Below are 15782 nucleotides of genomic sequence, written 5' to 3' on the forward strand. Positions count from 1 at the left end.
TTAATATAGCTATAATTAAACATATTAATATTAATCGTTTATTATTATTATTTATAACTTATAAGCATAAATAATTTGTGAAAGGTCGTGTAAATGAGCAAAATGACTTGCGCGCATCCTGATAACAGCTTAAAATGCAAACTTTTAAGTGCTATAACTTTTTAACTAATTTTGACCAACATATTGTTTTTGCATATTCATAATTAGTATAAACCTTCTGTGTACTTTGGACCTTTTTAACACGCTTATATTAGTTTCACTTGTATGTTGTGTGTTTGTTTGTAAATTTCCACCAGCCACGTGTTATTACACTCCCGTACCCCGTCGTCTATGGCCTTGAGACTAGACGTCGTAACGCATTTACTGCTCACCACTCGCCTATAACAATATTTTCCTGTAATATTTTATTTTTGGTTTTCGTATCCGTACACGCGTGCCTGTCATTAATTATATATAAACAAATTTTTATTTTGACTGACCAATACCGCCCGCGTCTAATGCACCTTACGTATATATATTTATATATTCCTACCGCCGCTGACGCCGTTTATACTTTAGGTATAACGTTCCCCCCGCCCACAAAACAAGGCTATAGCTAGTGCATGATACGTTTATGTACTTATGTCGCCTTACTATATATATATATATACAGAGGTGTCGTGGAGCGTATACGCGGGTATACGGCGTATACGCACTTCTTTGTTTTTCTGTTATTGCGTATACTTATAAAATCATGAGTGATACGCGGGTATACGGCGTATATCCACTGTTAGTTTTTTTATTAGTGCATATACGTATTTATAAAATAGTTAAAGAGTATAGACTAAAGAATAAAATAAAAAGTANAAGTGCCCGACGCTTTTATCACAATAATACTAATATTTTTTGTTCATAATTATTTTTAACTTTTTAGTTCGATGTGCTTTAAAAGCGTGTTTTTTAGTTTTTTTTAACTATATTTATTACTCTAACGTAGCAAAGTAATTATTAAAAGTATCATGAATATGGCTAGCCTGATCTTCCATCTACAAGTGGTCATCATGTTGATAACGTTGAATAGTATTTACTGGTTCCAAACAAAACAATTCTAAATACCCAGACATTGAATAATTAATCAGTTACTTGATTCATAATGTTTTGTTATGACTCCACCCAATTAAATTTAAAAAATTCCAGTTGGGATTTTCATACCGAATCTCTTAAGTAGCATTTAATTTGAAAGATATTTTATTATTTTTTATAGTTACTTGTGTATTTATTACTTTAGGTTTTATTATTAAAGTCGAAATGTTCGTATAAATTAATTTTAAAATGTATAAATTCTTTTTATTATTGTTCGTGGTTATCCTAAGAACTGATGGTCAGCATGAATGGCAACCAAAAGATGCAGTCGACGAAATTCGTTTACGCTTGGACAAGATTAATGCAGATAATTGTGGTATCCAGCCTTTGAGTGAAGTTTATTTACCTGAAGACACTGTATCACATTTACCTGATATTAAAGATGTAGCAATTAATCCTGTGTTTCCCAATCGTACTGCTTTATTGCACCTTAGCAATATGGCTTTAAATAGAGGCTTTTTTTTTAGTTATATTTCTCAAGCCAGGTTTATACGACCAGCAATCAATGATACTTATGACCCTGGAATGATGTATTATTTTCTTTCAACAGTTGCTGATGTTTCGGCAAACTCCCATATTAACGCTAGTGCTATATATTTTGCTCCTAATATGTCATATTCTCCATCTTATAGAGGATTTTTTAATAAGACCTTCCCTTATTTTGCTCCAAGAACTTTTAGGTAATATTTCAATTGTTTATAAATTATTTGAAAATTTGCATATATGTTTTCTTTTTAAAATATTAAATTTAATAATTATTGTAGAGCTGATGACTTTAACGATCCTATTCATCTTGAAAAGATTTCAACCTTAAATACATTTACAGTCAAAGATTTGGGTGCATTTTCAAATGAGAGTCTTACACAAGATTACACTTCTAAACATTATGGAATAAATGAATGGTAAATTAAATTAAATACTCTGAAATTATTTTGTATTTAATATTCAATGATTTATATTAGGTATTCAAAATGGCTTCCAGATAATGTAGTTGGTCGTCATGATACTAAAACTACCTATCAAGTTGAAATAAGGTATGCTAATAATACAAATGAAACTCATACATTCCATGGTCCTCCAGGTAATTATTTTTATGTAAAATGAGAAAAATAGTAGTTAAGACACTATTCATATTATTTTTATCAAATTTTAAATTTATAAAACAAGATAATTTTTTTAATAATTACAAATATAATTTGTAAAAATTATTAATATATATTTTTTTATCTATTTTCTTACCAATTTTGATTTTTAATGATTTTATTATTTTAAATTGTAACTATGTAGTCAGTATTTATGATTAAGTAAACAAATAAAAAATACTATTTTATTAACTACAAATCATAAAATTTAATATATAAATAATTAATAGGGGCTGATGATATACCGGGTCCTATCAAATGGACTAGACCTTATTTTGATTGTGGACGAAGTAATAAGTGGCTCGTTGCAGCTGTTGTACCTATTGCTGATATTTATCCCAGACATACAGGATTTAGACATGTTGAATACCCAACGTAAATTTAAGAATTTCTTAATAAATAAATCTATACTTTTATTACAATGTATACATTTTAAATTATTTATATAGTTACACTGCAGTATCAGTTGTTGAAATGGAATTTGAAAGAATAGATATAAATCAATGTCCAATAAGTGCAGGAAATCTTGGTTCCAATAGATTTGCAGATACAGCAAGATGCAGAAAGGACACAACATTAGTAAGTTTTGACATTTAATGTCTCGTCCAAAATATGTTTATTTTTAGATAATTTTTTATATATATATTATAGTGTGAACCATTAGATGGTTGGGGATTTAGACGTGGTGGCTATCAATGTCGTTGTTTGCCACGTTATAGATTAGATAAATCAGTTCGCCGCCCTTTTCTTGGAGAAATCATAGAACGTGCAACTTTAGAACAGTACTACAGTGGGGTTTTTGACTGTAGTAAAGTTGGATGTAAGTTAATATATTAAATTATTTATTAAATTTAAAACTAAGTTATTTAAACAAACATTGAAATTGTTACTCTATAATTATTTTTATTAAATAAGTTATATTATCAACCTGTAATTAATGTTTAAACTATATTTTATGTAAATATTTTAAATTGTATTGATTGACTATAAAAAAACATAATTTTAACTTCTAGGGTTACACCAAAAAATTGTTTATCCAAGTCAACTTGATGCAAATCTTCGTGAGCAATATTTAGAAAAAAATTTTGAATATAAAAATTTCACTCCAGGCTTAGGATCAACTAAAGATCCTCATATTAATATTCATGAAGTTATAAATTCTATAAGAAGTGTTAATCCTAGTAATTGCCATGAGTGAGGAAATTGATTTATTCTTTTTAATATTAGTGATACATTATTTAAATTAATTTTTTTTTTTTTTTGTAATTAAGGTTCCGAAAAGAAGATTTAGAACTCTTAGGTGATTATGGTTTTGGAGCAGATCAACAATATTCTAACCAAGCTAAAATGGCTGTACGACTTGCAAATTTTATTAGTGCCTTTTTACAAGTAAGAAAGCTAAAAACTATATATATAAGGTGTTTCACCAAGTTTTGACATCTTTAATAATTTCTATTTGCTTTTTTTATTTAAGACGAATAATGAAAAATATGCTTTTAACATAGTCCAAATATTAAAAGTATTTAATCTAAGCTTAAAGATGTCAAAACCTGATGGAACACTTTGTATATATAATTGAATGTGGCGCACCCATAGAATTAATATTTATAGTAAAAAAATGTGAGTGTTGTAGCAATTCTCAGAAAATATTAAACATACATATATGAAACATGTATATATGAGCCAAGAAAGATTTAACTAATAAAAACCCAGCACAGGGGAGTCGCGGCACAGTGGTGACGTGGCATATTTGGATTAAGTATAATGATATCTGACAGTGATTAAAATCACTATAAAAAAAAAACGCTTCGATGCAAATCTTTAGATAGTGTTTAATTTTAAAAAATTGGTGGATTATTTCAAAAGCTTCATAAACTGCTAGTTCCTTATTAATATCCTGATTAAGATAAAGTATGTCGAATGAAAAAGGGATTATTAAAAAATAATTTTCCCATAAAAAAATTATATTGATCAATATACTTTTCTATAAGTTATAGCGTTATAAAGTTAAAAATGTAAAAAATAAAATCTAGAATTTTCACACAAAAATAGCATTCGGTAGCCATTTTCACCATGAAGATAAGATAAAGTCCGAAATTTTTTGTTTTCATGATAAAGTATATTACATTAGCTTTAATTTAAGATATATATAAAAGAGTCAGACGTTCCAGAACATTTTCAAAAGTCAAGTTAAAAAATTAATTTTTTGTGAAAAAGTTGTCATTTTAAATCCCCCCCTGTGGGCAAGTAAAGAGTCAAATTTACAAAAAAAATATATCAAATGAATAATAATGATATCATGCATCTATATAAAAAAAAATTATATTGTTATGTTCATTTTTAAAAAAGTTATGGCAGTTTTTAGTAAAAAAAATTGAAACATTTTTGAAAATTAGCAATTTTTAAATTTGTAATTTTTTTGGAGGTTTCCCCCATTTACGGAGAACGACGGAATTTTTTTCAATTTTTGAGGGTAATGTCTTCGACTAGATATAATTTGTGATCTTTTGACGTATCATTGAAAGAAATCGGTTCGGTGAGAACTGAGAAAAAGTGGTAACAGACACAAAAAAATAAACACATTTTAGTAAAACCAATACCTTCTCAGCTTCGCATTGAAGCTAAAAAAAAAAATTAATATTTTCTCTTTAACCACAATAATTTAGTATAATTTACTATTTAAATATCCTTTTTTTTTTAATTTTTAAAGTTAATCTTATATTTTGGAAGTTTTACTTCCTTTAGCACGTTTGGCACTTTTTTTTATTTATTTAGGAGTAAATTAGTTTACAACAATTTAAACAGACAAATAAAATTTTTATTAGCATAATAATATAAATGTTTTCCAAATATCAACTATTTATTTAAATATTTCATTGAAAATATTTGATAATGTTTTAGCTTCAATGTGAAGCTGAGAAGGTATTGGTTTTACTATGATGTGTTTTTTTTTTTTATGTCTGTTACCACTTTTCTCAGCTCTCACTGAACCGATTTCATTCAAAAATACGTCAAAAGATCCCAAATTGTATCTAATCGAAGAAATTGCCATCAAAAATTGAAAAAATACCCTCGCTTCCTGTAAACAGTGGAAATCCCCCAAAAAATTACAAATTTTAAAATCGCTAATTTTCGATATTTCTTCAAATTATTTTTACTTAAAACTGCCATAACTTTTTGAAAAATGTATTGATCAATATAATTTTTTTTTTTATAGATACCTTAGATATTTACTTATCATTTTATATATTTTTTGTGAACATTCGACCCTTTAACAGCCCACAGGAAGGGTTTCAAAATGGTAACTTTTTTACAAAAAATTAACTTTTTCAACTTAATATTTGAAAATGTTCAGGAAAGACTGACACTTTTATATATACCTTAAATTGAAGCTAATGTAATATAATTAAATTTGAAAAAAAAAAAAATTTGACCTCTGGATTTGTCTTCATGGTAAAATTGACTTAAAATATGTTATTTTTGTGTTAAAATTCTGGGTTTTGTATTTTATTTTATTTGAAAATACCTGACAAGGGAGTACAGATTTTATAAATAAAAATTTGAGATAGCATAGAAAGTTAAACTTATTTAAATTTTTTTTTTTTGAAGTCGAGAAAATTAACTTTGAAATTTGAATTAGCTTAAATAGCTAATTTTTTCAGCCGTCGGTAGAGACGTACGGTTGCCGAGTTGGTAAAATTTGTGTTATACAAGCTTGGGGTACGAGATTCCAACCCGCGTATGGCAATGAATTTTTTGCATTTTTTCTTAATTCTTTTTAAGTTTGAATAAATTTTCAACTGCTTTGATTTTTATCTCATTTAGTATCAATAACTTCAATAAAGATCAAGGATCCCATCACTGTAGTCGCCACTTGCGAGAAGGTATTTCTTATTCATATTAAAATTATTTTACTATATTTTAAGTTCTAGTTTCGATACAAAGCTGAGAAGATATTTTTTTGTGACTATCATTTACTCTCTCTGCTCTAACTTGACCTACTTTTTTCAACGATACGTCAAATGACTACAATTCGTATCTAGTTGAAGATATTACCCTCAAAAATTGGAAAAAAATTTTAATTTATCAATTAAACAGTTAGTTATTCCATGTTCTCAATAAAGACAATTAAAATCATTCATTTCTAATGTTTTCAAAGTATTTATTTATGAATTAAGTTTGATATGATAGGTTTCAACTACAAAATTAAATCATTTTACTTTGTAATAATTTTTTTACTCTATTTGTGTGTGCTACTACTAGACTATAATATTACAAATTTTTTGGTAACATGTTGCTATATAAATCATATCTAAAAAAAATGATTATTAGTTTCTCCTGAATAAATAATGGATTTTTACAACTATAATCAATTTTATTATACGCTCATTTGAGTAAATCTTTTTAACAACTTTGTTTTGATTGGTTTATTTAGTTAAAGTAAATAATTAAAATTAATGAAGTTCTGAATATTTTAATTGTAGAACCTTTTCAAACAACAAAAGTTACTAGGAAATTTTCTAAAATATGAACTCGTACCAGATCCTAGTTCTTTATATTAAGAAGGAACTTGTTCCAGATCCAGTTCCTCCAAAATAAGAACTCGTTCCACTCTTCGTTCCTTTTATGTAACCAAGTTATTTAAAAAATTGTGGCAATGAGATCATGATAACGGTCATCAATGATTTTCATCAGCAGTCGAATACAAAACAAATTTGTAGTATTCCTTATCTAAAAGTATTCGAAAATTATATTTATAAACAGGTAGTAAATGCTGACGACTTGTGTCAACGCGACCAATGTCTATTGTCTACATATAAGTTAGAAATAATAAATCAGAAAACCCAAAACCTTTAACATATATTAGTTAACAAGAAACGACGATAATATTCGGTGCATTATTTAATATATGTACACATATATTAAATATTTACTGTATACCTACATGTGATAATAACTCTATCTATAGTCAATTGATTCATTTAAACAGCCTACGATCTCGGCTGGGTATATAGGGGACTTCCATTGTCAAAAGTCAACTAAAAATACTATAATATTTTAATGTCTATATACGAAGAAAACTACACTAAAACATGTTTATAAAAATTTTTAGGAACTGTAATTTCCGTTCACGTTCCTTAAAAAATGGAATTTGTTCATTTTCCTCGTTCCTTTATTTTAAAAGGAAGCAGTTCCTAGCATCGTTNCCCTTTATTTTAAAAAGAAGTAGTTCCTAGCATCGTTCCTTCTAAAAGAACTCGTTCCAGGAATCCGTTCCTTTTGGAACTAGTTCCTTCTCAACACTGATTAATATACAACCGATAGAGTAGGTAATTGATTTGACGCTATATTGTTTAAACCCAACTAAACGCTAAATTGTACATTCCCAAACAACAATCATATTATGTCAATTGTCATCGGAATTTCTGGTAATCTATTTCTTTTTCTTTGCCTTAATCCCAACTACTTGGGGTTGGCCACCCTTATCCTAAGCTTCCACTTGACACGATCTCCCACATCTTCTACGCTCACATCAGCTGTCCTCATGTCGCATTCAATAACATCCCTCAATCTCATTTTTGGTCTTCTTCTAGCTCTTCTTCCTTCAAAATTCATTTCTATAACTGTTCTTACAGCTTCCATTTCTTCTCTCCTCATAACATGACTAAACAATCTAAGTCTATTTTCTGTCATCTTATCCACGTTTGACACAACACCTATACTTCCTCTTATATGCTCGTTCCTTATCCTATCTTCTCTAGTCACTCCACTCATTCAACTAAGCATTCTCATCTCTGCTACACTTATTCTCTGCTCTACTTTCTTATCAACCGCCCAACACTATGAACCATACATCATAGCTAGCCTCACAATTTCATACTAAATTTAAAAACTATAATTAGTATTTATTCATATATTATATTTTAAAATCAAAGAACTACTAATCAGGATATAATTAAAGAAATAAGAGTTGATGTTGCTTTTGGAATAATCCACCAATTTCTCTAAATGAAACATTATCTACAGATTTGCATCGAAGCGTTTCTTATGATAGTGATTTTAATCACTGTCAGATATCATCTATACTTGTCCCATCTATGCCTCGTTCACACTGTGCCTCGACCCCACTGTGCTACCTTTTTTTTTTTTAAATTATATTATGGGGGATTCAAAAAGAAAACTTTTTCACAAAAAATTAACTTTTGAAAGTGTTCCGGAAAGTCTGACACTTTTATATATATCTTAAAATAAAGCTTGTGTAATATACCTTATTATGGAAAAAAAAATTTCGGACTTTATTTTGTCTTCATAGTGTAACAGACATCAAAGTTAATAAAAAAAAATACGATTTTTGTAAAAAAATTCTTTTTTGTATTTTTAACTTTATAATTCTATAACTTTTTCAAAAATGAACAAATCAATATAATTTTTTTTTATAGATGCATGATCTCTTTAACTATCATTTGGTATATTTTTTTTATAAATCTGACCCTTTACCTTGCTTACGGGGGGATATTCAAAAAGACAACTTTTTTTTACAAATTGAGTGGAAATAAAAAAATTTACTTAAAACTTGAAAAAGCTATTAAAGAAAACAGTTTCTCTAAATATATAAAATATGTTTTATTATAACAAAAATGATATTTTTAACAAATTATAATCAACATTGAATAAATTTTTTAACTAATAAAATGTTAACTTTATTTAAAGTTTATAAAGTAAAACATTTTGATTTTAAATAAATAAATCATTTATATGTGTGTAAATAGTATATTTGTTGTTTACTAAATAATACCAAATTTAGGTATTTATCTTTTAAAAAGTAATTTAAGTATTAAAAACACATTTTTATTTATAATATAATATTAATTGAGTACCATATAAGGTCATGGATTAAATTTAATGAAAAATAAAAAATTATTCATTGTTAAAATTACTAGAAAAATTTAATGTATTCATTTTAACTTGATATGTTAACACATCAATAAAATTGACACGTCTTAAGATTTCAATAAAACCATCAAATATAAAAAATATTGAGTATTTAAATATTAGGTACAAAATTGTAGAAATTTGAAATAACGCATTGAGAGTAACCTTTGAAACTTTTTCAAATTAGCTCAAATTTTTTAAAACTATGTTTATATACTCAGAATGTAATCTATGAAGACAATAATTATTAAAAAAATTTCAATTAAATGATAATTGATTCAAAAGTTATAAGTGTTATTAGCTAGATTTGAGGCATTAGTATATTAATTTTTTCAATGTAATATTGTTTTTGTAGATATCTGATCCAAAAGAAGTATATTCTGGTAAACGTGTTGCTGATAAACCATTATCTGAAGATGAAATGATTGGTGAAGCTTTGGCAATTGTAATGTCAGATTTCAAAATTTGGTCTTCTGGAATTTATTGGGATAAAAATAAGTTCCCTAATCGTACTCTTTTTGCTCCATATGCATATAAAACAGTTAATTTTGGGCGAAAATATTTTGTAGAAGATTTAGCTAGATTGAATAAGTCTGGTAATTTTTTATGCATGTTAAGTAATTCATTTTTTGTTGACCACTAGATTTTAAGCGTGGTGGGGTTAAGTGATCTAAGTACTAAAAATTTTAATTTTGTCTGTATCATAGCTATCCAAGCTATGATACAGAGCCAATGAAAAGCACATCCAATCCTTCTTCACCTATTTAGTGGTATAAAATCTGGAAGTCTATAAGTTTCTAAAGTTTTGACGTTTATGATGTTTTCAATATTTACTTCTTGTTTAAAAACTCAACATTTTTGAAACGATAATAGAATAATGCATATATATATATTTTTTAAACATAATATCTTGGCTATCGTTTGTTACTTTTAACCAAATATTGTGACTTATTTTAACCTCTCTTTTATTTTTTTTTTTCACGACCTGCATACATATGGACTGCCCCGGAACTACTGTAAGGTATTGGTTCAGGGCAGCCCACGCGACTTATTCCAAGCTTAGGTGTATCCAAAATTGTAGCTAAGGTAGTATCGAAATTTAAAAATGTTTTATCTTTCATGTCAATAACTTTAAACAGTAGGTCAAGTCTAGAACTTATTATAAGACGTTTTTCATCATCCACTCACATTGTGTAATTTACGTAGTTTCATTTATAATTTCATAATGGTTTTTTCTTTTGGAAAACCATGTATTTTTTTAACCATTTGCCTATTGTTAAAAATATACTTGAAATTCTCAACTCCTTGTTTATCTTTTAAGTGGTGAAACCATCTTTCTTATTAATAAGAATGGTCACTATTTGTGGGTTTATAGTATAAAAGTTTTCTTTTTGAGTTTCGTAAGTTTCTCCTTTTAATTTTTTCTCACTTTATTTTTTCCTATGTTTATTTTTACCATTTCTTGATGGTTTAAAATCAAGTTTATCCATGATCGTAAATATATTTAAATGCAAAATACAAATAACAAACTGATCTTTTGTAAAATTTAGATGACTTAGCATTAACACATCTCATTTATTTTAAAATAATAATAATTTTTTTTAGGCTTATTTAAGTAGTATTTATTTCTCAATTTATAAGAGGTAAATACTTTTTATGTCCATCCTTTGTATCTTACCAACTTAAATATTTTAAATATATATGTTGTTATTAAAAAAATAATAATAAATTAGTACTCTTATGAGGATCAAGAGACATAAAAAGTATTTAAACACTTAAAATTGAAAAATAAATAATATTAAACTAAATCAAAAGTTTTTTTGTTCAATATTATTTTAGAAAAAATTTAGTAGTCAACAATAAAGCACCATGTAAATTTATTGTTGATATAATTTAAGTTATTTTACTTAATTCTAGATGAAGTTTATACAAATTCTCCATGGTTTACCTTCACTAAACAAAGATGGTCTACAAATTTTGACAATTTAGAAAAATATTACGTTAAGCTTAAATTACGTTATGATGAAGATGGAAAACAATTAAATAAATATGAACACTATCCCACTTTTTATAGGTAATTAATAATACATTTTTTTATACATATTTTGTCATAATAAAAATTTTCTATTTCAGAGCTGCTCATCTTAATCATGGATATTGGTCTTCTCCTTTTTATGATTGTCATGGCAAAATACAAGATTGGTTTATTCGTTATACTGTACCATTTTTTGGTTGGGATAGCCTTAAAGTTAAATTAGAATTCAAGTAAATTAATTCTATTTATTATTATTGTCATTAATTAATTTATTAATTTGTATTAATATATTACTTTAGAGGTGTAGTTGCAGTTACTATGCCTCTTTTAAATCTGGATATAAATCAGTGTCCACAAAAGTATTATGAACCAAATGCTTTTAAAGGAACTCACAAATGTGATCAACGCACAACATATGTAAGTCTATAATCTTAATAATTTTTAAAATAAAAATTATTTTAAAAATAATTAATGTTCTATTAAGTGTGTACCAATACAAGGGAGAGGTTATGATACTGGTGGTTACAAATGTGAGTGTATACAAGGTTATGAATTTCCATTTGAAGAAGAAGATTTTACATATTATGATGGACAAATGATGGAAGCTGAATTCATGCATATGTATTACAATAATAAAACAAGGTAATTTTTTAATTAATTATAAATAATCATACAAATATACAATTTCTTTTTTTAAAGATATGATACATTTAAATGCCGTATTGCTGGGGCTGCTGTTCATCCAAGTAATATTATATATGTTTTTACGCTGGTTATTTTATGTATAATTATGTGGAAAAAATAGTTTTTTTTTAGAATTTAATGTTCATAAATATCATTAAAGTATTGTTTTTATGAATTGTATTAAATTATGTTTAATTAATACCCATAATGTTAATCCTACTTTTTATAGTTGTTTCAATGTGACTGAATTTTTTTTTTCTTTTTTCTAAATTCATTAATTAATTTTAATCTTAATAATTAATATGAAATTGAAAAGACTAGTTTAGATGAATTATTTTTATTAATAATTTAATAATATTTTTTTTAACTCAAACTAAGCTTTTTAGTAAAAATATTTGTTTATATTAAAAAATGAATAGTATTTTTATGGAGTAATATGGAATCAGATGTAACTCAAATTCAATATTAACTAAAGATCAATGATTTATTTTTAACTATGAACTCTTAGCTTAAATTTCTAAGCTTCAAGTTAGTTACATTTTTTATTTATGTATAAAATTTTAGATTTTAACTTATATTTTATGTAGATTTAATATTATTAACTTTATCTACTTTCATGATTTAAATTAAAAATCCATCCATTATTAATTACATTTAATAATCCGTCCAATAAGTTGTAATTAAATTTTTTTTATTAAATTATTTACTTAAAAACTAGTATTAAATTAATAACAGAGAATATCATTTTAAGTAATTTATTTTGAATGTTTTACACAAAAAAATTTTTTTTTATATGTAAATGTTAAGCTTTGATACTTTTGTATGTTTTATGTTTATGAACAGCGATGTACATTTTAATTAACAATATTAGAGATATTATTTAATTATTATAAAATAAAAAAACTGAATTTTTTTTCACTAGCAATGTAGATGGGCACTAATCTATTTTAGCAATTTATTTTTACTGTATATTCTGAAAATTACATTAAACGAGAAAAAGAAAATTTTTGATTTCAATTTTAGTAATTCTAAAAAAGTTTTTGAGTTCTAGACCTACAGGTCATAGGCACTTTTTTAGCTGATAAGAGAGATCAGTTCAGTATTTGGTGTCGCCATTGCTCTCTTCAGTAATGGAATAACCACCCATTAAGGAGTGTCCATAGTTCAATAACTTTCTCTTCTTGTTTATAATTTGTAGCTTCATACCTGTGGATTGTTCATTTATAATTTAAATTTGTACTATTTGATTAATTAAACCCATCCTGAATTTATTTATTTTCATAAAAAACCTATAAAAATAAATTAAATGCTCATCAAAAAATTACCTTATGGTGCTGCACTTATTAGTTATGAAATTTGGATGTTTTCAAGTTATCAAATAATAATATATTACTATTTTGAAGTAAATGGATCTTTCCTTTTAACTGTTACTGCATGTGTAATAACTAGTTATAACTATATTTTGAAATTGTTTAAAACAAGGATGGGCAACTCAAAGTTACTAGAGAACCAATTTTTAGAAAATTAAAATCTAGCGGGCCAGAGCATAGAAAGCAAAAAAAAAATAAAGGTCATTCAAAATGTACATTTTAATTAGCATTTTTTTGTTTATAATGTAATAATACAAAAAGAGTTATTAAAATAATTTAATTAAATATAAATAGATATTTGTTTAGTGTGAGTTTTGAGCATGTATGGCTTCTAGTAACAAAATCGACTTATATTTCGGACGAAGAAATACGAAGTAGGTGACTTAAGTCAAACATTAATTAATGTTTCATCTGTAAGTCGATTTCTATGTTTTGATTTAATATGTTTCCTGTTTGAAAATGTACATTCACAAATGTAAATAGTCCCAAATGCGAATTCTCGTAAAAGTGGATATTTTAGAATAGGTAATTTTTTCCAAAAGCTTATGTCAATTTCTTTTGTAGATAAACTTTAAAATTGTATGTTGCAATTTGAAAATGTAGCGCGGGCCAGATAAAAATGGCTCGCGGGCCGCCAATTGCTCACCCCTGGTCTATGGCGTAGCTTAAATATACTTAATATAAACCATGGTCAATGACTGAAACAAGTGACTGTATGCACATGGCTATTCTAAGATTTATTATCACCAATAAGAGTAATTGATAATATAATCAAATATCACGGCCTATTCTGATTTGAATTTGTTGATTTTAATGGCTATATTAATATATACGTATGAATAAACGACCTCTAAAATGTTATTCAACTCGTCTATGACATAATGAATTTCACCGCTTTTTTAAGTTCCTGCCAAGTAGGTAATTAAAGTATTGAAATTTTTTTATTACAGTTACATTCCATTTAATCGTTACCTTATATAAAAAAATATATATTAGTAAAATGGCGAATCTAGGAAAAAAACTTTTCGAACAATTGCAAAGTAAAGAATTTCGAACGTATTTAATGAGGTAAAATTTTACTACTGCATTATTATAAAGTATTCATTATAAATTATTTAAATTTTAGTACGCATTTTTGGGGTCCAGTAGCTAATTGGGGTATTCCAATAGCGGCTTTAGCTGATATTAGAAAAGAACCTGACATGATAAGTGGTAAAATGACTGGAGGTAACTGTTTATAATACTATACTATTTATAAATAAAATTTATTGATAGTGCTTTTTTAAATAATTTACTAAATAAAATAAGTGATTTTTTTACTTTCAAAATGTATATTGAATTGAACAACATTTTAATCTTTTTTTAACTGGTTGCTACTGTTTTAAGACAAATAAAAACTATATATACTTAGATGGTAGAAATGATAAGATATAGAAACCAACAACTACATTAAAAAATAGTAAGATATCAAGAGGTTATTAATACAGAAAGGGAAGTTTAGTAGTTAAGAAGGTTCAGTAGTCTTATGAATTAAAAAAGTTTTTTGAATGTTTCTCTAATGTTAATTCATTACTTTTAAATTATCAGAATCCTCTATTTATTTATCAAATATTTTGTTTTTTGTAAATGCTACCTGTCTTAAATTATTATGAATGTAATAAAATTGTATTACATGTTTTAGCCCTATGCCTGTATTCAATGGTTTTTATGAGATTTGCTTGGCAAGTGCAACCTAGAAATTTGTTATTATTTGCGTGCCATGCTACAAATGAAGTTGCTCAATTAATTCAGTATGGAAGATTTATTAATTATAATTATTTACATGACAAAAAAAAGAATTCAGCGGATTAAATAAATGGTCAATAGTAGCTCAGTATTTTGTTGTTTTTTAAAAGATGCTCGGTAATATAAAATTTTTTTTTAAGGTAGATAAGTTGTTTGTTTTTATCCCAAATATAAATTGTAATGAACACTTATGGTTTAATTATTATTGTTATAGTTATTGAATGACTTGATTATAATAATCGATTGATTTGTGTATAAAAATAAAATATTTGATTAGTCAATAATGCAATTTTTAAATTTTATTTATTAAGATTATATACCCTATAATTACTATTATATAATTGTTTGTTTGAATCAATATATGGATATTTAAAATAAATTTCCATAAATATTGATTATTGATTTTATTTATGTGGATCCTAAAATGGATGGTTTAAATTAATAGCTAATAATAAATACCTATGTTCAATTTAAAGTAAAATATAATTAAATTATTGTTATAAAAAAAAAATAAATAAATAAAATTTTTTACTTGATCACATTTTAAATAATGGCGACAATTTATTTTTTATAAGTTAATAAAACAATGCATAACAATAAGATACTTCAAGTATAATAATATAGTAGAAGTAATTGTAATTTATTGAGAAAATGTGTTTTTCATATAAACACTTATTTACATATTTAATCAGTAAAAGCGTATTTAATATC

The 15782-nt window shown here is 25.8% G+C and overlaps 2 protein-coding genes across 3 annotated transcripts; both read left to right on the forward strand.

Moving 5' to 3' along the window:
* Positions 1-1066: 1066 nt before the first annotated feature.
* Positions 1067-12302, forward strand: LOC126901943 (uncharacterized). The gene is made up of 14 exons (XM_050678902.1): positions 1067-1802; positions 1887-2024; positions 2085-2203; positions 2495-2639; positions 2714-2843; positions 2916-3084; positions 3278-3458; positions 3536-3653; positions 9553-9793; positions 11115-11271; positions 11331-11462; positions 11532-11649; positions 11717-11874; positions 11932-12302. Exons 1-14 carry the CDS (start codon positions 1312-1314, stop codon positions 12035-12037), a joined length of 2403 nt encoding a protein of 800 aa, XP_050534859.1. The 5' UTR covers positions 1067-1311; the 3' UTR covers positions 12038-12302.
* A 1768-nt stretch (positions 12303-14070) lies between these two features.
* Positions 14071-15360, forward strand: LOC126901951 (mitochondrial pyruvate carrier 1). Of its 2 annotated transcripts, XM_050678912.1 has the most exons (4): positions 14071-14204; positions 14283-14354; positions 14413-14513; positions 14968-15360. In XM_050678912.1, exons 2-4 carry the CDS (start codon positions 14287-14289, stop codon positions 15135-15137), a joined length of 339 nt encoding a protein of 112 aa, XP_050534869.1. In that variant the 5' UTR covers positions 14071-14204; positions 14283-14286; the 3' UTR covers positions 15138-15360. The 2 variants fall into 2 exon arrangements, with proteins under 2 accessions (XP_050534869.1, XP_050534868.1); XM_050678911.1 differs by having other exon boundaries at positions 14074-14354.
* Positions 15361-15782: the final 422 nt, after the last annotated feature.

Source organism: Daktulosphaira vitifoliae, unplaced genomic scaffold (genome assembly GCF_025091365.1).
Source record: "Daktulosphaira vitifoliae isolate Bord-2020 unplaced genomic scaffold, ASM2509136v1 Scaffold_3, whole genome shotgun sequence".
NCBI lineage: Eukaryota > Metazoa > Arthropoda > Insecta > Hemiptera > Phylloxeridae > Daktulosphaira > Daktulosphaira vitifoliae.